The following is a 23,937-nucleotide window of genomic DNA, read 5'->3' on the forward strand; positions in this document are numbered from 1 at the left end:
AAACTCTGTAAATTGGATCAGGTCTTCCTTGGAATTGTTGGGATACAGAAGTGAAAGACCCCCGGCTGAGATCTTTCTCCGGGAGAGACCCCAAACCCAAGGAACACACCGAAACCACAGATCAGATGCAAAAGCAAGAGGGTTTATTTAGACCAGGTACCTGGGGCGAAGTCTCTTGGAGGACTTGCGCCCTTTCCTAGGGCAAGGGGGACTTTTTATGGGATCCCAGGGGCAGAGGCGCGGTTACAGAAGCGAGAAGCATAGTTACAGGGTCCCTATTGGTTGTTTCAAAGAAGGCCAGGGTGAACTTGGGGTCATATGTGTGTGGCTGATTTGGCCTTGTCCAGGCCAGCTGCTTATTCCTCAAGGCCAGGGGCCCGCCATAAAATATCAACTGTCTTACTCCCAAGGCTGCTGACCACAGTTATCTCTCTCAAGGCTGGCCATAGCTATCTCTGTCAAGGCCGGGTAGCTGGCTATGGCTGTGAACTCCTGTTTTTCTGATTCCTGCAGAATGGCGTTTCTAAGGCCAAGTTATTGGGGGGGCATAACATCGGCCCAACGCCCCATATCCTCATAATGGAGCGGGGGTCTTTCATTCCCCCATTTTCTTTTGTACCAAATGAAATCTTTCATTTTAGGATGGAGAATAAGGGGTTAGCTCTATCTCTGACTGTCTGAGCCTCTGATATTGTTTGGTTAGGATCAAAGCCTGGGCAACAGAAACCTTATCCTTGATGAATTGCACCAATCTGTTGAGGATGTATGACCCAAACAATAAAATGAGCAGGAGGACGATTAGGGGGCCCATAATGGTGGAGACAAGGGTCATAAACCACGGTGACCTTTGGAACTATCTTTTAAATCATTTTTGTTGAGCATGGCTACTTGGAGCTGTCTGAATTGGCCGGTCTCCATAAGGGCTGCAGTCCCTGTATCTACCCCAGCAGCTATTTTGTTTATGGTAATTTTTTCCAGTAACAGGGCCAGCGTCAGGGAAACAGGCTCTCTGGTGATGTCCCTCCTTATGTCAGGAGGACTATTAGGGGGATCAAGGGGACCCCCGGGTGAGTCTTATCTTTAGTGGGTTTGGAGAGCGTTGAACTAGATGTCTCGGTGCCCTCAGCTTCGTCGGGTTCCTTGGCAGTCTTTACATGTGACGTGTGGACCCAAGCCGCTGTCCCGTCAACCTCGGCTCTAGGTTCCTGGATTGATGGCGTCGGACCTAGACAGAGTCCCCAATCTTGAATGGGTGAGGCATCACCGGGCGGTTCAGTTGCTCCCGGCAGGCAGGGGTTTTTGCACCGTCTTTTGCATCAATTGGAGGGCTAGTGGCAAAAGAGGAGATATCAGAGTAAAGGAAATTTACAATTGGTGGGGGAGCCCCATACATGATCTCGAACGGGGTTAGGCCATGAGGCCCAGGAGTGTTCCGGGCTCGGTAAAGGGCTAGGGGGAGTAGGAGCACCCAATCTCTAGTGCCAGTTGCAAGCGTTAATTTGGTTAAAGTCTCCTTAATGGTTTTATTTGCACGTTCTACCTGTCCTGAGCTCTGGGGGCTGTATGCACAATGAAGTTTCCAATCGATCCCCCGTAGCCTGGCCACCTCCTGACTTACCTGGGAGACGAAGGCGGGCCCATTGTCTGACCCCAATATCTGGGGTATTCCATACCTGGGAAAGATGTCATCTAGGAGTTTTTTGGTTACCACGTTAGCGGTCTTTTTTTCTTGGTAGGCAAGGCCTCTGTCCATCTATGATGTAAGCGTGTCGCTCGGGGCTTTATTTCGCCCCCATTTTCTTTGTTAGTTCCTGATCCTCCGGGCTTCCGCCATCCGGAGGGCCTGGGTCAGCGCGATCAGCTCTGCCTTTTGGGCCGATGTTCCAGGTGGCAGTGGTGAGGTCCAAACTATCTCCGATTCGGTGGTGACGGCTGCTCCAGTCCTCCGTTCTCTTTCTTGGAGGAAGCTGTTCCCATCCATGAACCAGGCAGCAGGGTTGCGGAGTTGAGGGAGACAACTGGTCTGCACACCATTCGATCTGAGGGCTGCTGGACCAGAGCTTTTACCGCATGGGAGGATAACACAGTTAATGGCTGTCCCAAAGTCAGTTTCCCTGCATCCTTGAGCAAAACAGCAATGGCTACCACATGTAGACAGGGGGGCGGGCCATCCTGCAGCTACCGGGCTTTCATGGCCCCAGTCTCTGTATCAACATTTCTTTTGCAAAGCCTGAGTTCTCGTCCACGAACAGTTTAAAGGGCTAGGACTTGTAGGGGGCTCCCTTTGGGTCCTGTCCAGATGTCAGCTGAACCTTTTTTTTTTTCTCGGTGGTCCTTTGATACCTCCTGTTACCTGTGGCCCCCTGGACCAAAGCTGTGCGGTCATTGAGAGAGCCTCCGGTATGGGTCAGGACTGAATGTTGAGCCCCGGTGTCCACTAGGAAGGTCACTGGCTGCCCCCTAATCTTGAGAGTTATCCTAGGTCGGGGGGAGGGGGTCTCCTGGCCTTGACCTCCCCAATCTTCCAGATTGAGGACCCTTGGCTTAGGTCTCCGAGACCCTTGAGGCTTTTTTTGATCAGTCACGAGCCCAATGTCCTCTCTGTTTACAGTAAGCACTTTGTCTTTGTCAAGCAGTGTTCTTTTTTTGATCTCCCGTCCTAACTTCCTAACTCCCTCTCTGACCTGTCCCTGAGACCTTACAGTGGCCAGGACTTTTTTGTTTGTTTTTTCTCTCCCTCTGTGTCTCTCTAAGTCCTTTTTTTAAAAACGCGCTGCCGGCGTCTCTTTCTGGTAACCTGAGCCCAATCGGTAGGGGGTTAGAGCCCCTGGAGACCCGCTAAGAGCAACTGGCCAGAGATGTAGGTGTTCCCTACCTTCGCTGCTTTGTCCCGCCTTCCTCGTAGGCGACCGGCAATTGGGGAGGAAGCAGGAACTCATCCTCCGCTGTTTGGGGGCCGCTGCAGGAGCCGCCGGTCCCTCCGGCGCTGTCGGGGGGGTTGTAACACTCGGGGCGGGGTGACTCGGCGTCCATGGGTGACGCCGCCCCCTAGTCACCTTCCCCATATTGGGCCGGAGCCGGTCGTGGCACATCGCTGTGGGTCGCCGGCCAGGGGGCGGTCCCTCGCCGACCCCATCCCCGGCCCCGCCTGCGTGTCCCTGCCACATCCCGTGTCCGCCTGCGCCGCCGCTGCCGACTGTGCCGCTCGGCCGCCCATCGCGCTATCCACCGCCCCTCCGAGCGAGCGGCTGTGGGGCGTTGCCGGGACCGAGGCCGCCTGCGCCGCCGCTGGCTCCCCGCCGCCCGGGTCCGGCTGGTCGCCGGCCCCGCCCCTGGCCCCGCCTGTGTCGCCGCGGCCTCCGCCGCCCGGGTCCGGCTGGTCGCGCCGGGGGCCGCCGCGCGCGCGCGCGCGCCGCCGGAGGGCAGTTCCGAGCCCGAGTAGGCGCGGGTGCGGCCGTTGGCGGCGGGGCCACTCTGCTTGGTGCCCATGTCCGCGCCGCCCCGGGCCTCCGCGATCAGATTCCCCTGGTCTGCACCAGCTCCAAGTCCGCTGTTAGGCGCCACGCGGAAAACCACGGCCCGGCGGGGCGGACTCCTCCGCCCGCACGGGAGACATGGACAGCCGGGGAGAGCGGGGAGTGAGGGGAGCCCCCCCCAGCGCCGTCCCGGACCCCCGCGACCGCGCCGCGGCCGCGCGGACGGGAGGAGGCGCGGGGAGCTCCGGCACCCGCCGCCGCCACCGCCATCACCGCTGACGGCCTGCGGGGACTGGGCAGGGGGCGTCCCGGCGCCCTAGCTTCCCGGCAGCCCCGCCTGCGCGTTTCCTTTTCCCGCACCCGCCTGCAAGCCTGCCCGCGCGCCCGCCTGCGCCGGAGCAGCGGCCCGCGGGGAGAGGAAAAGACTTGCTGGTGTGGGGTTAGGGAGGAACAGGGAGTGGGAGGGATCCGCCGATCTGGCTTCCTCGGCTCCGGGATTCGGCGAGCGCTGCTGCCGCCGGGGGGCTGAGGGGAAGAGAAACGGCTTAACCCATGGGGGAGGTTCTGTTGTCAGGAGTCTCCACATGGCAATGTATGGGACCTGGTCCGGGTGGCCATGGGGACTGGAAGCAAAAACTTTTTTTTTTCCACCTGTGAAATAAGACTGAGGTTAAAGGTTTCCTGACGAGGCCATCCTACATCCATTTTAACCCAATCGGCCTCGCAAAGAGTGATCTATTTTTTTTTCTCTTGATTACGACTCCTTTGTTGTTGGCTCGTGTCTTTCTTTACGTCTGACCAGTGTTTAAGCATGAGGCTCAAGGGGGTGATGGCAGTCTGTCCCATGGTTGTTTTTAAGAGGAGAACGGTTAAACAGAAAACAAAAAAAAAAAACGACAGACCAATATAAATAAGACTAAAACTCGCTGCGCGGCTTCGGTTCCAAACCGAAAGCAAAACCAGAAAAACCGTGCCCCCAGAGGGGTCTTCAGACCGTGCCACAGAGGGCACTTCAGATGAACCGTGGAACGTCTTCCAGGTTCCCAGATTCCCCTAGGACGTCTCCCAGGGTTCAGTGGCGAAGTCCAGACCCGTCGGTCCCCCCTTTCAGATCCACTGACACAGACAGATTATCAGACGCAGGCGCGGAGACAAACAAACAACATTTAACACTCAGACAAACAGACAACCCTCAGACTGGACAGGGATGACATAAATCAAGGCCGGCCGGCTTACCTCCTGATGGTGGGTCGGTGGTCCCAGGGAGGGGTCTCAATCCCCGTACGGGCCACCAAATGAAAGACCCCCGGCTGAGATCTTTCTCCGGGAGAGACCCCAAACCCAAGGAACACACCGAAACCACAGATCAGATGCAAAAGCAAGAGGGTTTATTTAGACCAGGTACCTGGGGCGAAGTCTCTTGGAGGACTTGCGCCCTTTCCTAGGGCAAGGGGGACTTTTTATGGGATCCCAGGGGCAGAGGCGCGGTTACAGAAGCGAGAAGCATAGTTACAGGGTCCCTATTGGTTGTTTCAAAGAAGGCCAGGGTGAACTTGGGGTCATATGTGTGTGGCTGATTTGGCCTTGTCCAGGCCAGCTGCTTATTCCTCAAGGCCAGGGGCCCGCCATAAAATATCAACTGTCTTACTCCCAAGGCTGCTGACCACAGTTATCTCTCTCAAGGCTGGCCATAGCTATCTCTGTCAAGGCCGGGTAGCTGGCTATGGCTGTGAACTCCTGTTTTTCTGATTCCTGCAGAATGGCGTTTCTAAGGCCAAGTTATTGGGGGGGCATAACATCGGCCCAACGCCCCATATCCTCATAATGGAGCGGGGGTCTTTCAGAAGGACTGAATTGTCTGACTTGCAGGGACAGATTTCTTGTCTGAGGTCATTGTGGCCCACCAGTCATGGAGTTTGGTGTTGCTGGAGGGCTTCTCTCCAGGATCCACCAAGCCCTGCAGTCCCACAATCCACGTATAAAATAATCACTCAGACGCTTATATTAATTATAAACTGTATGGCCGTGGCAGGCTTCTTGCTAACTGTTCTTTTATCTTAAATTAACCCATTTCTATAAATCTATACCTTGCCACGTAGCTGGTGGCTTACCGGCGTCTTCACATGCTGCTTGTCCAGGGGGTGGCTGCAGTGTCTCTCCTTCTTCTTGTTTCCCCGATTCTCTTCTCTCTTTGTCCCGCCTATACTTCCTGCCTTGTCACTGGCCATCAGTGTTTTATTTATATAGAGTGATATTCATAGCAGCTTGGTGTTTGCAGAGGGCTGAGGAGGAACTCAGGCGCCTGCAGGGGTCTTGAGGTCAGAGCAGGCTGTGTGAGAAGGAAATGACTGTCTGGTACATTGACCACTGTTCTTATTTTTACCTTTTTTTTTTTTGTGAAATTGCATGTTATTAGCCTCTGGGTCAAGTGCTCAGAAGATTGTATAATCATTAATAATAAAAATAGATTACGCTGACTTCGGTGTTAAGTCTGGGATAGTTCCTGTGTTTAGCAAAAGATGATGAAGATTATATTGGTGATTTTCTAAGAATAACCTTTGGAATCATGAGAACATTTTATATTGGGTGATTTCCCCTTTTCTTTCTGTTCCCCCTTGCTTATGATAATAAAAGACTGAGGTTACCAGGGCAAAAATAGAAGCTAGGGACGCTAAGGAAGCTGTAGCAAAGAGGATACTTAGCAACTGCAGAAGCCGGAAGTGACCTCAGCTTGCACAAACACTGTCTCTGAATCATTACTGTGCCTTCCAGGTATCCCATCCTTCGGACACCCGGAAGTGCTGAGGCTGGTTCCCGGCATAACTGTTGTCCTCAGGATCAGTTTGTAGAGAGCAGACAACAACCTTGACAATACCCTGGGTTGTTTTCAGATCCTCATGAGACCCCTTTGGCCAACAGCTCAGTTAGATGTAACTAATTCCTGGTAGTGGAAGTTTCATTTGGTGTTGAGAGATTTAATTTGGGGTTCAGTACCCCCGTTATTTGGTGATTTCATTTAGATTGCTTTCATATATGTATATACTTTAGGAAGCTTCTTCTGTATTAAGTTCTCCACATGATCCCTTAAATGTTCCCTAGTTTTAGCTATCCCTCCCTGTACTCCCTTCTTGTCCCTCTTCCTCCTCCCCTTTCCCATTTGATCCCCCTTTCAGCCTTCCTCATCCATCCATAACTATCTGTTCTATTTTCCCTTCCTAGTGAGGTCTCCTGATCCCTGTTCCCTAGCTTTATGCCTAACCTCTGTGGTTATATGGATTATGATTTGCTTATCAATGATTTAATAGCTCAAATCCAAATATAAGCAAACATAACCATGTTTGTCTTTCTGGGTCTGTGTTACCTCACTCAGAATGACTTTTTCTAGTTTCATCCCTTTGGCTAAAAATTTCATTACTTTTAATGACTGAGTATTGTTCTATTATGTAAATAGATCATATTTTCTTTATTCATTCTTCTGTCAGTGGACATCTGGTTGTTTCCAATTTCTGGGTACTATGAATAAGCAAGTGTCTTTGTAGTAGAATGAAGTGTCCTCTGGGTATATGCCCAATCGTGGTAGAGCTGAATCTTGAAGTTGCTCTACTCCCAACTACCTGAGGAACCACCACACTGGTTTCCATAGAAGATGTTCAAGTTTTTGCTGCCGACAGCAATGGATGAGTATTCTCCTTAGCCCACAACCTTGCCAGCATAAAATGTCATTTGTGTTATTCATCTTGGCCATTCTGATTATATAAGGTGAAATCTCAAAGTAGCTTTAATTTTCATATCCCAGATGATTAGGGATGTTGAAACATTCTTTAAGTGCTTCTCAGCCATTTGATTTTCCACTTTTGATAATTCTCTGTTTAGATCTGTACCCCACTTTTAAATTGGGTTATTTGTTTTCTTAATGTCAATGTTTTGAGTTCTTTATATATTTTGGATATTAGCCTTCTATTGGTTATGTAGTTGGTAAAAATCTTTTCCCATTCTGTAGTTTTCTAATTTCTCTAAATGATGGTGACTTTTGCCATGTAGAAATTGTTTAGTTCATGAGGGCCCATTTATTAATTGCTGTTCTTAGTGCCTGTGCAATCAACATTCTGTTCAGAAATGTTTTCCTGTGACAATGAGTTCAAGGCTATTACCAACTTTCTCTTCTAATAGGTTCAGTGTATCTGGCCTTATGCTGAGGTCTTTGATCCATTTGGAGCTGAGTTTTGTATGGTGTGATAAGTATGGATCTATTTGCAGTCTTCTACATGCAGACATCCAGTTTGACCAGTATCATTGTTAAAGGTACTGTCTATTTTCCAGTGTGTATTTCTGATTTCTTCATCAAAAATCAGATGTCCATTGGTATGTGGATTTATGTGTGGGTCTTCAATTAGATTCCATTAATCAATGTGTCTGTTTTTGTGACAATACCATGCTGTTTTTATTACTATAGCTCTCTAGTACAACTTGAGATTGGGAATGATGCTATTAAAGAACCAGCCTGTCTTTATCTTAGGCTATATTAAAAGCTACCTTACAGTAAAGATAAACAGGGTCACTCCTGTCTATGATTAAACCTCTGTTTCTCAAAGATTGGGCTATGCCTCACCTGTAACCTTAACTACAAATGGCTCTCTCCTGCCTGTTCCAGGAATGCCAATCATGTCTTTGTTTCAACAAGTTGTTTATAACCATCTTGAAATCCTAACTTTGTTTCAGAATGGTTGTTATGGCTACCTTGTTATAACTACCTTACTATACCTACCTTGCAACCATGTCTTTGTTTCTGGAGGGACTTATGTGTTAAATTATGTTCTGCTCCTGTAACCTGGCCTATTTTGCCCACAAAATCGGCTATTTAGAAACCCCCTAACCTTGAGCTATAAAGGCTTTGTCTTCCTTACATTCAATACTGATCATAGGGAGAGGTGTCATATGTATATGAATTAAAAAGCTTGCTTTAATCAATTGTTTGCTTTTATTATTTGAGCACGATGATTTCGGTCAGTGGACTTTCTCTTACCATCTTTGGAATTAATAATAACTCCAGCAGTTCTTTTATTATTCAGTAGTGTTTTAACTATCCTGTGGATTTTTTTGTTTTTGTATTTCCATATGTGTAGTAGGACAGGCCCATAGGGTCGAGGAAATTGGCTCAGACCAGTAGCCAAGGCATTCACACAATGTACTCCTGGAGTCTTTCTGAGGGCCTAGCAACAGGAGCTCTCAGAGTTCCTAGTCGATGTCAGAGTTCCTGATCATGCCAAGTATGCCTGAGGACCTAGCAACAGTTGCTGTCAGAGTTTCTGATTGTGCCCAGTCAATGAGGAATGACAACATAGACTGGTGGCTGGGAGGGGGTACATAAGGCCTTCCCTGTTATTGAATAAATGAGTTTGGTATTTTCTTTCAATGGACTCCTGGTGTCTGTGTCGTTGATGCCACACCTTTTCACCCCCTCCCCTGTGGGAGCCCTTAGGATCCAAGCAACACATATGAAGTTGAGAACTGTCCTTTGAAGTTCTGTGAAAATTGTGCTGGAAATTTGATTGGGACGGCATTGAATCTGTAGATTGCTTTTGGTAGGATGGCCATTTTTACTAAATTAATCCCAATGATCCATGAGCATGGAGATCTTTCCATCTGCTTATATCTTTTTCAGTTTCTTTCTTCAATGTCTTAAAATTTTTATCACACAAGTCTTTCATTGCTTGGTTAGAGTTAACCCAAGTTATTTTATATTATTTGAAGCTCTTGTGAAAGGTGTTGTTTTCTTGATTTCTCTTTCAGTCCATTTGTAATATGTAGAAAGGCTATTTATTTATTTATTTTTGATTTTTCGAGACAAGATTTCTCTGTGTAGTTTTGGTGCCTGTCCCGGATCTTGCTCGGTAGAGCAGGCTAGCCTTGAACTCTCAGAGATGCACCTGACTCTGCCTCCCAAGTGCTGAGATTAAAGGTGTGTGCCACTGCCACCCGGCAAGACTACTTATTTTTGTGAATTAATTTTGCACCCAGTTAATTGTTGAAAGTGTTTAGCAGCTGTTGGAATTTCCTGGTGGTAGTTTTAGAACAGTGATTCTCAACCTGTGGATCACAACCCCTTTAGGGTTGAATGACCCTTTCATAGGGGTCACCTAAGATCTTAAGAAATATTAGATATTTACATAATGATTCATAACAGTAGCAAAATTAGTTATGAAGTAGCAACAAAAATAATTTTATGATTGAAGGGGTGACTACAACATGAACTGTATTAAAGGGTCACAGCATTGGGAAGGTTGAGAGTCACTAAACTAGAGTCATGTAGTATAATCTGTATTATTCAGGTTTCTCTAGAGAACAGAACATGTAGAATGAATACATTCTATATAGAAAGCACATTTATTAGAATGGCTTATGTACTGTGGGCCAACTAATCCAATGAATGCTGCCTATCACAGGAAAGTCCACAGATCCAGTAGTTGTTCAATCCACAAGGCTGAATCTGACAGCTGGTCTTTGGTATATGATGAATCCTGAAGAAGTAGTCTCTAATGCCAGTGAAAGAATGGACTTTCAGGAAAGAACAAGAGCAAGTAGGCAAAGAGAGCATGCTTCCCTTTTCCGTGGCCTTTAAATAAGCTACCAGTATAGGTGTTGTCCAGAGTAAAGATGGATCTTCCTACCTCAGAGATCCAGATTAGGAGTGGGAAAACCAACTTCTAATGACTAAGGAAAAACTGCACAAGTGTCTCCAGTCATTTTGGGTTATAGTTCATTCTAGATGTAAAAAAGTTGAAAACTAAGACTAGAGTCACTCTATCATAGCACGTACAAACGAAGATACTTTAACTTCTTTCTTAATTGTATCTTCTCAATCTCCTTCAGTTATTTTATTGCTCTATTAAGACTTTGTGGTAGTTTGAATGTAATCAGGTCCCATAATCCCAAAGGGAGTGGCACTTTTAGGAGGTGTGGTCTTGAGGAATAGGTGTGGTCTTGTCAGAGGAAGTGTGTCACTGTGCAGGAGGACTTTAAGTTCTTCTTTGCTCAAGCTTCACTCAGTGTGACACTCAGTTGACTCTGTTGCCTGCAAGATGTAGGACTCTCAACTACTTCTCCAGCACCATGTCTGCCTGCATGCCACCATACTGCTCCCCACCATACTGATAATGGAATGAACCTCTGAAAATGTAAGCAAGACACCCCAATTAAACATTTTTCTTTATAAGAGTTGCCATGGCCATGGTGTCTCTTCACAGCAATAGGAACTCTAAGATAGACTCAAGTACTATATATATAATAGGTATGGAGAGAGTGAGCATCCTTGTCTTCTTTCTGATTTTAGTTGGATTCTTTTAAGTTTCTCTCTGTTTAAGTTGCTGTTGGCTATGGGCTCACTATAAATTGCCTTTATTATGTTTAATTATATTCCTTGTATTCCTAATATTTCCAAGACTTTTTTCATAAAGGGGTTTTGGATTTTGTCAAAGGCCTTTTCTTTATCTAATGAGATGATCATGAGTTTTTTGTCTTTCAGTCTGTTTATATGTTCTATTATATTTATCAGTTTATGTATGTTGAATTATACCTGCACCTCTGGGATGAAGCCTACTTGATCATGCTGAGTGATCTTTTTGATGTGTTCTTGGATTAGGTTTGCAGGTGATTTAGTGATAAACTTTTGCATCTATGTTCATAAGGGAAATTGATCTAAATTCTCTTTCTTTATTGGGTCCTTATGTAGTTTGTATATCAGATTAACTTGGACACACAAAAAAGATTTGGGCAGTGTTCCTTCATTTTGAAATTTGGTGAATAATTTGAAGAGAATTGTGAGGGATGGCTGGAGTAAGAATGGTCCCCATTAGGCTCATAGATTTGAATGCTTAGAGAGTGGTACTATTTGTTTGAGTAAGTATGGCATTTTTGGAGGAAGTGTGTCACTGGGTGTGGGCTTTGAGCTTTTGAAATCCCAAGCCAGGCCCCATGCATGACTCTCTTGCTGCTGCCTCTGGGTCTGGATGTTGAATTCTCAGCACCATGTCTGCATGGCACCATGCTCCCCACCAAGACATAAATGGAAAAAACTTCTGAACCGTAAGCAAGCCCCAGTTAAATGCTTTCTTATACAAGAGTTTTCAAGATCATGGTGTCTCTTCACAGCAATAGAACTCAGGCCAAGACATGGGTTTAACGTCCTTTTGGAAGTCATGGAGAATTTTGTGTTAAAATCATCTGGCCCTTGCCGGGCGTTGGTGGCGCACGCCTTTAATCCCAGCACTCGGGAGGCAGAGGCAGGCGGATCTCTGTGAGTTCGAGGCCAGCCTGGGCTACCAAGTTAGCTCAAGGAAAGGCGCAAAGCTACACAGAGAAACCCTGTCTTGAAAAACCAAAAAAATAAAAAAATAAATAAAATCATCTGGCCCTGGCACTGGTTTTTTTGTTTTTTTGGTTTTCTTTCCTTTTATTTTTTGTTGGGAGACTTATAATTACTGCTTCTAATCCACTGGGGTTATAGGTCTGTTTATATTTATACCAAAAGAAAGTGTAATTTTATTAATAATTTATATGGTATACATCATCATGTTATTCATGATATTTTGCCATCAATAATATACTAATTAATATATATTTTTTCATATTTGAGTTCTTATGAATAATGCAATTATTTCTTTGGGATATAAATTTAATGTCCTGCATATATGTTCACAAATTGGAATCTTAGTTTGAATTTTGTAATTCTACTTTGAATCTATGTGAAGAACCACAATAGTTTTTCACACAATGCCTGCATGTTTCATGGAAAATGAATGGGTATTCCTTTTCCTCCTAACCCTTGTTATCTGTTGAGATTTTGATTCAAATCCTTCTAATATATGTAAAGCAATATCCATATTGTTTTGGTTTGCATTTCCATAATAATGAGTATTATTGTGTGCATTTTCATGCAACTGTTGACTGTTTATATTACTGGAAAAAACCTGTTTACAATCTAGTATCAAATTGAGTTATTTATGTATTTATTGAATTATATTAATTCTTTGTGTATTTCATTAGCCAATTTATTAATTGGATTGTGTGATTTCTTTTTTAGTTTCTTATTTCTGTGTATAATTTAGAATAATCCTCTGTCAGATATATAGCAGGCCAAGATTTTTCTCCCATTCTGTGGGTTGTCTTTTCACTTTATTAACTGTCTCCTTTTCAATGAAGCTGTTTAATTTCATGACATTCCTTATTTCAATTTTGCCTTATTCCCTGTGCAACTGGAGTCTGAATTAGAAACTTGTCTGTCTATATGTTGAAGTGTCCCCTACTTTTTCCTTTAATTGTTTCAGATTTGGGTCTTAACTTAATGTGTCTAAGGCTCCTAGAATTAATTTTTTTGAGGGTGAGAGAAAGGGCTATAGATTAAGTATCTTACATGTGGACATAATATTTTCATGCACTGAAAGGTGAAGAGGCTGGCTTTTCTCCAGTGTGTATTGCTGGCATCTTTGTCAATGATCAGTTGCTACACCTTAATGACCTCATGCCAGTATCTCCTATGTTATTACACTGATCTATCTGTCAGGTTTGATGCAAGTATGATGTTGTTTTTCCTAATATGGCTCTTTAATATAGATTGAAATGAAGTATTGTGATACCTTCTGTAATAGCTAGTGTGTGGGAAATAAATAATTACTTTATTCTATACTATAAATCTCAATATTCTTCCAACAAAATTGAAACCAAACTAGCTACACTGTAAAATAAGCCACATGTCAGTAATACCAACTAGAAAATCTCTAGGAGAAAGGTTAGCCCAATGTGTAATGGTTTAATATAACAAGTTCAATCTTTTCTAAAATGGTTACTATTTATGCACAGATATCCTTTCAATGTATCTCAGAAGTTATGTCTCATTGTTTTCATTTTGATTTAGTTTCACAATTTTTTTTATTGATTTCTTCTCCAACACAGTCATCATTCCGTAAGACATTGTTTCATTTCCATGAGTTTGAGTTTTACTAGAGATTCGTGTGCTGTCAATTTTAGGCTTAATTGCACCATTGTCATATAGAATACAAAGTGATTTTCTTCTTTCTGACTTGTATTGGTTTGTTTTGCATTTGAATGTATTGTCTATTTTAGAAAAGGTTCTTTGTGCTGCAGAGTAAAATGTGGACTCTTTAATATTTGGGTAGACTATTCTGTAGATATTTTTAAGTCCATTTGATGTGTGATGTCAATTAATCCTGATGTTTCTCTGTTAATTTTCTGTCTAGATGACATGTCTATTGGAGAAAGTTGGGTATTGAATTCACCTAATATTAATGGATTAGTGTTAATCTTTATCTTTTAACCCAGAAATAGATTTTGTTTTTTAAATTTTGTGTCCCTGAGTTTGGTGTGCATATGTTTAAGGTAGTAATGTCTTCTTGATTAACAGTTTCCTTGATTGGAATGCTTGATTAGAAAGTTTCCCTCTTTATTTCATTTGATTAGTTTTAGTTCAAAGTTTATTTTGTCAGATGTTTGGATAGTAACACTTGCTTTCTTCCTGGTTCCATATGATTGGAGTACTTTGTCTATCATTTTACTCTAGGGTGGTGCCTATCTTTATAACTAAAATGTGTTTCTTGCAGGCAACAGATAGATTTTGTTTCTTGATCTATTCAGGCACTCTCTGACTTGATTGGAAAATTGAGGCCATTATGTTTGAATTATTATTGAAATGTGTGTGCTAGTTCTGGTCATCATGTTGTTGATTTTTGGTGTTGTGTTCTCAGTGGGACTTTATGTCTTAATAATTATGGCTCATATTTATTTCCACAGTGTCTCTGTTTTCCTCATTCCTCTCTTTACCCCAAAATAATGCTTCCTGTATTACCCTAGGTTTGGTTTGTTGCACATAAAACTTTTAGGCTGCCCATGATATGGAAAATTTTTCCTTCTCTTCAACCATGGCAGTAGTTTACCTGGGTATAGTATTTTAGATTGGTTGTCATTTAGGCTTGTATTATTCCAGGCTCTTCTGGGTTTGAAAGTTTCCTTTGAGAAATCAGGTGTTCTTTTGGTGGGTTTTCTTGAGCTGTGACCTGCAGCTTTTCTCTTGCAGCTTTCAATCCACTTTTCTGTTCTGTATACTTAGTGTTTTAACTATGAGATGCCACTGAAGTGTTCTTTTCTGGTCTTGTCTTTGATGTGTTCTGTGTGCTTCTTGTATTTGTATGGGTGACTCTTTCCTTAGTTTGGGACAGTTTTCTTCTGTGATCTTATTGCAGGTCTTGTGTCTGCCATTGACTTGGGATTCTTCTCCTTCACCTGTACATATAATGTGAAGTTTGATTTCTGCATGGTGTACCACATAAACAATACTTTCTAGGCATGTACTCTACCATTTGAGTTACATCCTTAACCCCACAGCTCACTATCTGCTGATTATATTGCTTTACATCTGTGCCCTTTGTAAGAAAAATTATGTTTCCCAAGTGTCTTTGGAGGAGGTGACATTTTCTTAAGTTTAACAAAAGTGCTGTTAATTTCCAGGTGAGACCCAGAAGACACTGTCAAGTAAGCAAGGAGGTTATCATGAATGTTTTGGAAGCAGGGGATGCCTTGGGGGAGTGAAAATGTTTTCCTACTTCTTTTAAATGGGACATTATTATTTTTCCTTTTGTTTTGTCCACAAGGACTGGGATCAGCTCATCCACACAGACAGATATGGCCTAGGGAGAAGAGCTCACACACAGGAAACCCAGAGCTCAGCTGTTCCTACTCCACTGTTTTCCTGGAATTAGGAAAGTTCATTCTTCCATTTGATGATACCACTATTTAACAACCTCAAGATCAGAACTGCTCTCTATAGATGACATGATAATTATGGGTCTAGAGGGAGATGATCTCATGATATTTTTCCTTATAACTGCTTCTCAGGGCCTCATTCTACATGGATGTTCATCAAAGGCCGGGCCAGGTGAGTGTTCATTTTTCTATTCATTAATAGTGAAAGCTGTGAGTAGGCAGTGAAGTGAATCAGGGTTTTCTGTAATAAAATGATTAGAGAATTCTCTGCTTAGAAATGTACTTTTGAGTCATATTGTATCACAAGCAAACACAGCAGATGCTTGTAGACATAAAACATCTGGGCAATGATTTGTAAAAGAACATACATCTCACTTTCTATGACAGTAGAAAAGAGGCTACTGGCAAGAGGACAGGCCTAGCAGAAGTGTGGCTAGAGACAGGAAAGGCCAATAGGGTGAAGACGATCAATGGATATTATATATTGAAAGTAAATGTCATGAAGCCCATCTCTTTTCACAATGAATGTACACTAGTACATACATAAAAAGTAGCCCCAAATAGAATATTTTAGTGATCGTATCTGACTATGGATTCTCGTGAGTGTGTGCTTTAATAATTCTAAGAACATGGTTCCATCTAGGTGATGCCAACTGTGTTAGTTTTCCACCCCCGTCACAAAACACCCGAAATGACTTAGAGGATGAACACCGAAGAACACACATTTACTCCTTTGCAGAAGTACATTTATATATTAAGATACATTTAAATTGTATTTTGTATTTTCTCATTTTACTACTTTTTCTTAAGTTAACTGAGTATATGCATTGATTTATATGAAACTTAAGCTATAAATATACCACAGACATTAACTAATTCAGTGCTTATCAGTAATTTTCTATTCTGTTAAGTCTGCATATACTTAGCAGTTTTTTTAAGGAAAGTTTCAACTCATTGCCTAGTAACACATAAGATGTTCTTAACATTATACAGTGAGTTTTAAAAATTGTTTACATAGATTTGTTTATTTTATTGCAATGATTTCTAATAAACTCTATCTTTTCTGTTTACTGCCGAAGTATCTGGAAGCCTCATCTCACTTATTTATGAAACCTTTGTAAATTTATCCTTACCAAAATGTAAACTGTAAAATTTCAGCAGCAGTTACACTCTTTAAATTAAAGTAAATTCATTTTTAATATTTCAAGTTTTTTACATTGAATCATGTAACATTGATACTGATATAATATTGAGTAAGCTTTTATTAGCAGTGATAAAAATATTTTCAATTCTCAAATAGTATAAAATTACTCAAAGTCAAAATCCCCAAGGTTTTCTCTAATAGTTACAAAATACAATTGCTCATTAAAATACACAATCACAAAATATGCCAAGTAAATTTAAGTTAGGCTGCTGACTATCACAAGTTCATTTTAGTTTTGCTAGAATATCATTTACTAACTTATACAGGAGATTAAAATGGAAGATGAAGGCAGGTGTAATGGCACACTTTGAGGGCTAAGACAGGAACATCAAGAGTTTGATTGAAGTCATTTTGCACTACAGAATGAGACTCTATGTAACACCCCCATACACACACTACAGCAAAATTAAAGTGGAAAACTGATAATGTAGAATTATGAAATTGTTGTTTTTAAAATATAGAACAAAATGATGCCAGTAAATGTCATTCAGTCCCTGGCCATAGAGTATCCAAACTACAAACCACAAAAAACAAATGACAGAAACATGAGTTTTATTTTTGCAAGCATTAAAGAATTTTCAGTTTGTTTTGAGTAATGCACATTAAAAATCTGTGCTGATGCACTAGGCAGGGCCCACAGATCTGGTCAAGTCAAGCATAAAATAGAGGACACACTCTCCATTTTCTTTAAGGTTCATTTTATTTCATGAACATATTTGATGTAACTCTCAGTTTTTCACTCAAGTGCTCTATAGTTATTCATGATAGCAGCTCCAGCACACAATATGATATTGTTCTAGTCTCAGGCCCAGTAGTCCAGTCATTTCACACACACACACACACACACACACACACACACACACACACACACACACAGTGAACATTTTCATATCTTTCCCAGACTTACACCGTGTGACCTGTGATCCAGCTGTGGTGTGACTGCTTCCCCACAGGCTCTGCAGTGACGTTCTGCTGCTGCTGCTGCTTCATCTCAGGGAAACTGGCTCATAACTGTGAGAATGTAATGTTCTAGTCAGTGTCTGTGGGTTTCCAGTTTCATCTGTGCTAAACTCGATTTCCAAAGAATAAGTTATGCACTAAAATTATTTGAGTATCAGGCAATTACTATGAATTTATACTTTACTAAAAATAATCACTATTTATTTCTGCTGGCATTACGTATTTCATAAAGATTTCATGGACCTAATTTGAGTGGCTAAGGTCTTCATCTTCCTGAGATTCCTGAAGACTTATTAATGTTGCGACAGTGGACCGTGCTCCAGCCAACACCATGTATCTTGTCACCTGAAAGTCACACAATCACTCTGTGTTCTCTCTGAGCAGTCCTGCTACCTTTTGGTCATTATTCATTAACTATGGTAAAACTTAAAAATGAAAATGATACTTTTGATCTACTATATTTGTATGTCTATCATATTATTATCTCTTCAAAGCATCATAAATTCATGTTTAAAATCAAACGCTGTGATAATGAAGGGGTAAAGTGATGTTTCTCAGAAGAATGTAGAGCTATGCACTAAGGAACTATGCAACTCTACATTGGTTCCTTTTTTATACATCTTTTCAGACAGCTGCTTGCAGACTGTTTGGTCTTTGAGTCTGGGTCAATTCAATAGTGATGGCTTCTCCACAATTATGAATGTTTATTGGTACACTTAGGTTTTAGTACTTACAACTTAAACTATTATGAAAACCAGAAATAGCAATAACCTTCATTTCCAGTGTCCGCTTCGAACGTGCTCCAGTGCTTTTGTGGCCTGAGCAGCCCTGACCTTCATACACCTATAGATTACAAGGTATGTATACAGATAGTAAATTTCCAGCATGTCACAGAGGGTCTAATTCTTCTCGGCACTCTACTACTGTGTAGATTTTATCTCTGGTGTTTTAATCTATTCTATGACTTCCTGGTTAGCATTACATTAGTATAGATCTTTTGAATCTTCTATTTAGGAACTGCCAGAGTCATCAAATAAAAATGTCTGATAAATTCTTAAAATTTAAATTAAATTAAACACCTTGGATTGGCATGCACACCAGTAACTCCAGCACTCAAGATACAGAAGCAGAAGGAACATGAATTTGAGAACATCCTGGACAACATAGCAAGCTCAAGGCCAGCATCAGCTATATAGTGAGGTCTGTAAAATCATAAATAGAAAATAAACAAGTGACAAATACTCAGAGCTTCAGGTTATGTCTTCGTTTTAGAGTTCTTTCCTAGAATGTGCAGATTTACCCCAGTGTTGCATTTTTTTTCCAAATAAAACATGACTTTTCTCAATGCATATATGTGTTAACACCTCAGCTTGGACTTTTCTGGTCCAGTCTCACCTCCAGTGAGCCTAAGAGATGGATGACGCTTGATAAAGATGTGTCATTTTCTTCATGGGATAAACATTTACAAAGCTATGGATAGGAAATGAAGGGGCTGAAGTGCTCGCTCATCTTTGGGATAAGAAAAAACATTTGAGATTACTGTCTTCTACCTGATTGTAGTATCATCTTTTTGTATGACTTACAATACATATGAGACATTAAGGTATTGTATATTAATAATATATTAATTACTATTTTTAGTAATTATCTATGAATAGATTAATTCATAATAAATGGTTGTACATATATGGTTTGTGCATTTGCATTTTTAAAGTTGTAATTGGGCTACAAGTCTTTTTGTTTGGAGATCAAGCCTTAAATTAAATGGTACTTTGGAGCTTTTATTTATTTATTTATTTATTTATTTATTTATTTATTTATTTTCTTACTTACTTACTTACTTATTTATATATTTATGATTTTGTCCATCTGTGATAGGAGGATTTGTGCCCATTCTTATTGTATCTTGTTGGGCCATGTTTGGTGGATATCCCTGGGAGGCTGGCTATGAGATTGTTTTTTTGTTGAGTGGAAACAGAGGATGAATTGATCTAGGGGAGAGAGGAGGTTGAGGGAGGAGAGGGAAGGAAAGAGGGGAAACTGCAGTAATGCATGAGAGAGGAATGAATGTTTAAAAAAGGTTTATTTTATTTTCCATGTATGAGTGCTTTGTATGCATATATGTCTGTGCTCCACTTTCATGCCTGGGTTTGAGAGGGCAATGGATTCTCTGGAATGAGCGTTACAGAGGGTTATGAGCCACCATGTCATTGCTGGGAATCTAATCCAGGAGAGATGGCTCAGTGGTTCAGAGCTCATTTTACTCTTGCAAAGAACCTGAATTAGATTCCCAGCAACATCATGGTGCAGCTGCTGTAAGTACATGTTGGTGGGGAAATCAGATGTTTGGCTCTGGCAATTGGGATGAATCTATTCCTTTACTAGGTTAAGCTTTTAAAGGGCAAAATTTGTGTGATACCAAATGTGGTTTATTGTCTCATATTCAAAAGGAGCTTTTAGAGGGTCATCAGCCACTAACTCCTGTCCTATTTCTATACATATATGCGTGCATGCAACTATAAATGTGAAATATATGAGTGAACTTGAAAATACAATTGGGCACTCTTTTTCTCACAAGAATCTGAGTCACTGTATCAGTTTTCTTTCTTTCTTTCTTTCTTTTTTTAATCACGAAGCTAATTTTAAAGCACTGAATTATAGTAATTTGACAAAATAACAACACTGGTAACCAGGCCAAATAACTAACATAGGCATCAAAGGTGAGAATGTGGAGTGGAGCTGCAAACACTGTCTGGTGCTAATGAACTCTGATAACACTGGGGCCTTGGTTTCCACGGCATGGGAAGGAATCTCTTTTAAAACAGAAATTCCAAAACTGGATCACTATATGGTCATCTTTGGCAAGTTCAAGTTTTTTCCAGTGTGTTGAAAATAGTGTTTGTCTTAGTCGCATGTTCTCTCTTCTTGGAGGCTCCTAGCTCCACATCTTCAGGTTACATAGCCTGTAGCAACTACAGAAAGCAGAGTAACCTTGCCAGGATAGGGGTGGGGTGGTAGGGAACAATAGAGAGGGGACAAGTCATAGAAGGGTACAAGTAGTCTGATCAGGGAAATGGGAAAAGGGAGCGCCTTGTAGGGGCGGGGAAGAGGGTAAAGGAGAATGGTAGGATACAGGAGATCTGAGAGTGTATGTGGGGAAATGGGAGCTCACTAGGGAGGGAGAAGGAGGTAAATCCAGAAGAAGGCAGGAGAAAAGTAAGGGTAATAGCAGGGTACAATGGATCTGATAGGGAAAATGGGAAAACAGGAAGGTGGCTCATTTGGTGGGGGGAGGTAGGTAAATAGCAATATGGATGGCTGGAAAAGCTATAACGAATCACACTGTTAACCATTTACTACCCGCCCCTCCCCAACAAGGAAAGAAACATAGTGTTTGTCTTTATAGCTGGGAGTTAGTTCTTTAAACCTGAGGTAAAGTTCTCAAAAGTTTTAAACAGGATGGGAAGTAAGCTGAGAGACATCTAGGGACATTTATAAACATAATGGTTACAATTAATAGGGTGTGGAAAGTGCAATAATGGCCTCCAACTCTATCTATATTTTCAATTCCAGATAATGGGGATGTAAGGTTCCATGGAAAAGTGAAAATAAAAACAGATGAATTGAGATAGACATTTTGTGGATTAAAATAGTGATATTATCATGAATTATCACTGTAATTCCACTAGAATTACGAATCAAAACATGGCCTAGTTGCAAAATAGAGCTTATTGAAATTATGAAATATGAGGCTGACTCACCTCACTCTTTTGGATTTCTTTTGTGATTTTTTTCCCAGATCAACATAATTTTTATTTAGTTGTACAGATAAGATTAATATTCTGTGTTCCTCACTACTATTTTAGGTGTTAACTATAAAACAAGGCAATTTAAATCAATAGGATTAGATTTCTAAGGCATAAGGCCCAGGTGCAATATAGCCACACAAAGTGTGCATTCTGTATAGGATGCAACTTTGAATGCCTTTATTATCTCTAGTATGCTATATATACAGGTAGATACATGGAGAAATATATAGAAATATATGATATCCAGTCTGGAACATCAAAAGTTAAAGAGACAGGTTAATAAAGAATAAGTAGGTAAAACAGAATGATGGTATAGACATATTGACCAGTGAATCACAAGTTTGATGCATACTCTATTATTTTTTCCACGTATATGAAATATGCTTCCACTATGATGTTAAGAAGAATGCACTTTCCATGTATGTCCTCATTAAAGAATATACTTTATTTCCAATCTGGACTTGGAGTCATAGCCAATATGTTTCTCCTTTTTTTCTACACTTTCATAATCCTGTGTCACAGACCTAAGCCCATGGACCTGATCTCCTGTCAACTGACCTTCATCCACATAATAATGGTCATCATTGGAGGGGATATTTGGCTTACACACGTATTTGAGTCCCTGAACTTTGAGAATGACTTCAAATGTAAGGCAACTTTTTACATGAACAGAGTGATGAGAGGTCTCTCCATCTGCATCACCTGCCTCCTAAGTGTGTTCCAGGCTGTCACTATCAGTCCCAGTACCTCATTGTTGGCAAAATTTAAGCATAAACTAAAAACATACATGATGTATGCTTTCTTCTACCTCTGGTCTTTCAATTTGTCATTCAGTAGTAGGTGGATCTTCTATGTTGGTGCTTTTACCAATGTGAGTGAGAGCAACCAGATGAAGGTCACTGAATCCTGCTCACTCTTCCCCATGAACTACATCACCAGGGCACTGATTTTAACAGTGACAGTCTCCAGAGATGTCTTTCTTGTAGGAGTTATGTTGACCACAAGTGCATACATGGTGATTATCTTGTTCAGACATCAGAGGCAATGCAAGCATCTTCACAGCATCAGCCACCCGAGAGCATCCCCTGAGAAGAGGGCCACCCAGACCATCTTGCTGCTGGTGGTTTTCTTTGTGGTCATGTACTGGGTGGACTTCATCATCTCAACCACCTCAGTCCTGTTATGGACATACAACCCAGTCATCTTGACTCTTCAGAAGTTTGTGATGAATGTCTATCCCACAATTACTCCTTTGGTACAAATCAGTTCTGATAACAGAATAATCAATATGCTGAAAAACTTGCAGGCAATGCGCCACCAGATTTTTAAAAAAGGTTAAATTTTCTCTTCATTCAAAAAACCAATTTACATGTATGAGTGTAGTGCCAGCATGCATGTATGTGTGAATTCCACATTCCAACAGAGGTCGGAGGAGATCATTGGCCCAGCCCCCTTGCACTGGACATTTATATAGTTGTAAGGAGTCATACTGGTACAACACCAATATTTTTTCCCCTAAAAACAAATTCTTCTTAAACTGTTTAATAGTTCAAGTAGCAAAGCATGATTCTTCATATGATTGGAATAAAATGTGTGGTATTACTTGTGTACACTCTTGTGACATTTTTGCTGCCAAGTACTATAAACTTCATTGTACACCACAAGTTGTTTCCACAGGAATTCTCTTACTTGCTCCCTTTTATTTTATGTCATAAATGTCTGTACAAGTCCTATCATCAAGTCTGTACAGTCCTATCATCTCAGCCTTTGATGGCATCAGGAGCCATGAACCTCATCTCAGACTGTGTCTTCATCAGGGCCATGAACACATATATGGGCCCCTTAGCTGCCCAGGCCCAGACATCACCATGACCTTGGTGGCAATAAACCACTCAAATTTGTCTTATCCTCAACTCTTTCATCATTTAGATTACCTTTGTCTATAGTACATGAACTAGTCTGTTTCTCTTCCCCCATATCATACCATTCATTTCCTCACTATTACAATGCCCATCTGCCCAGCACTGCAAAGCATCAGACAGACATATGTTTTCTCCTTGGAATCCAGGACAAAGTGCCCTGAGCTTGAGTGTGGGTCTCCTTGTCTCACTCAGTCCATCATGGTACTGGGCAGGACCACACTTCCTCCTCAGAGTCTGGGATCATCCACTGTAGACCTGGGTATGGGTCTTTTGGAAATTTTCTTTACTTGTCTTGTCTTTTACTAGTTCTGTGTGTGCATCTCATGTATTTTTGTGGGTGTGTCTTTCCTCAGTTTGGAGGAATTTTCTTTTATGACCTCGTTGAAAGTCTTGTCTTTGCCACCAACTTGGGATTCTTGACTCTCTTTTGCCTATAATTTTAAGGTCTGATATTTCATGGTATTCGACATACACAATACTTTCAAGGAGTGCACTCTATCAGCTGAGCTACATCACTAGCCCCCAGTCTGCTATCTGCTGATAATACAGTTATATCATCTTTTGTCTGTGCCATCTGTAAGAAAGATTACTTTACCAAAGGGTGTTTGGAGAAGGTGACATTTTTCTTATTTTTTTCTTCCTATTTTTTTAAGGAAAGAAAGAATTTATTTAGGTGTATGGATTCACAGGGTCCAGAGTCCATCATGGCATGGCAGCAAGTTGCAGACATGGTGTCAGGACTGAAAGCTGAGAGTTTACATCTTGAAACACAAGCATGATGCAGAGAGAACTGG

At 41.7% G+C, this 23,937-nt stretch overlaps 3 protein-coding genes across 3 annotated transcripts; 1 reads left to right on the forward strand and 2 right to left on the reverse strand.

The window, feature by feature from the left end:
• Positions 1–121: 121 nt before the first annotated feature.
• LOC143272218 (uncharacterized) lies at positions 122–17,442 on the reverse strand. Its single transcript, XM_076566100.1, has 3 exons — positions 17,360–17,442; positions 3,057–3,530; positions 122–1,328 (listed from the first exon to the last, which is right to left on the reverse strand). The coding sequence occupies exons 1-3, from the start codon at positions 17,440–17,442 to the stop codon at positions 1,226–1,228; spliced, it is 660 nt and encodes a 219-aa protein (XP_076422215.1). The 3' UTR covers positions 122–1,225.
• LOC143272365 (uncharacterized) lies at positions 853–3,050 on the reverse strand. The gene is made up of 2 exons (XM_076566861.1): positions 2,876–3,050; positions 853–2,060 (listed from the first exon to the last, which is right to left on the reverse strand). Exons 1-2 carry the CDS (start codon positions 3,031–3,033, stop codon positions 1,805–1,807), a joined length of 414 nt encoding a protein of 137 aa, XP_076422976.1. The 5' UTR covers positions 3,034–3,050; the 3' UTR covers positions 853–1,804.
• A 4,200-nt stretch (positions 17,443–21,642) lies between the features above and the next one.
• On the forward strand, positions 21,643–22,560 carry LOC143272219 (vomeronasal type-1 receptor 90-like). The gene has a single exon (XM_076566101.1). It carries the CDS (start codon positions 21,643–21,645, stop codon positions 22,558–22,560), a length of 918 nt encoding a protein of 305 aa, XP_076422216.1.
• Positions 22,561–23,937: the final 1,377 nt, after the last annotated feature.

The sequence above is a fragment of the Peromyscus maniculatus genome, chromosome 3, assembly GCF_049852395.1.
Source record: "Peromyscus maniculatus bairdii isolate BWxNUB_F1_BW_parent chromosome 3, HU_Pman_BW_mat_3.1, whole genome shotgun sequence".
Lineage (NCBI taxonomy): Eukaryota > Metazoa > Chordata > Mammalia > Rodentia > Cricetidae > Peromyscus > Peromyscus maniculatus.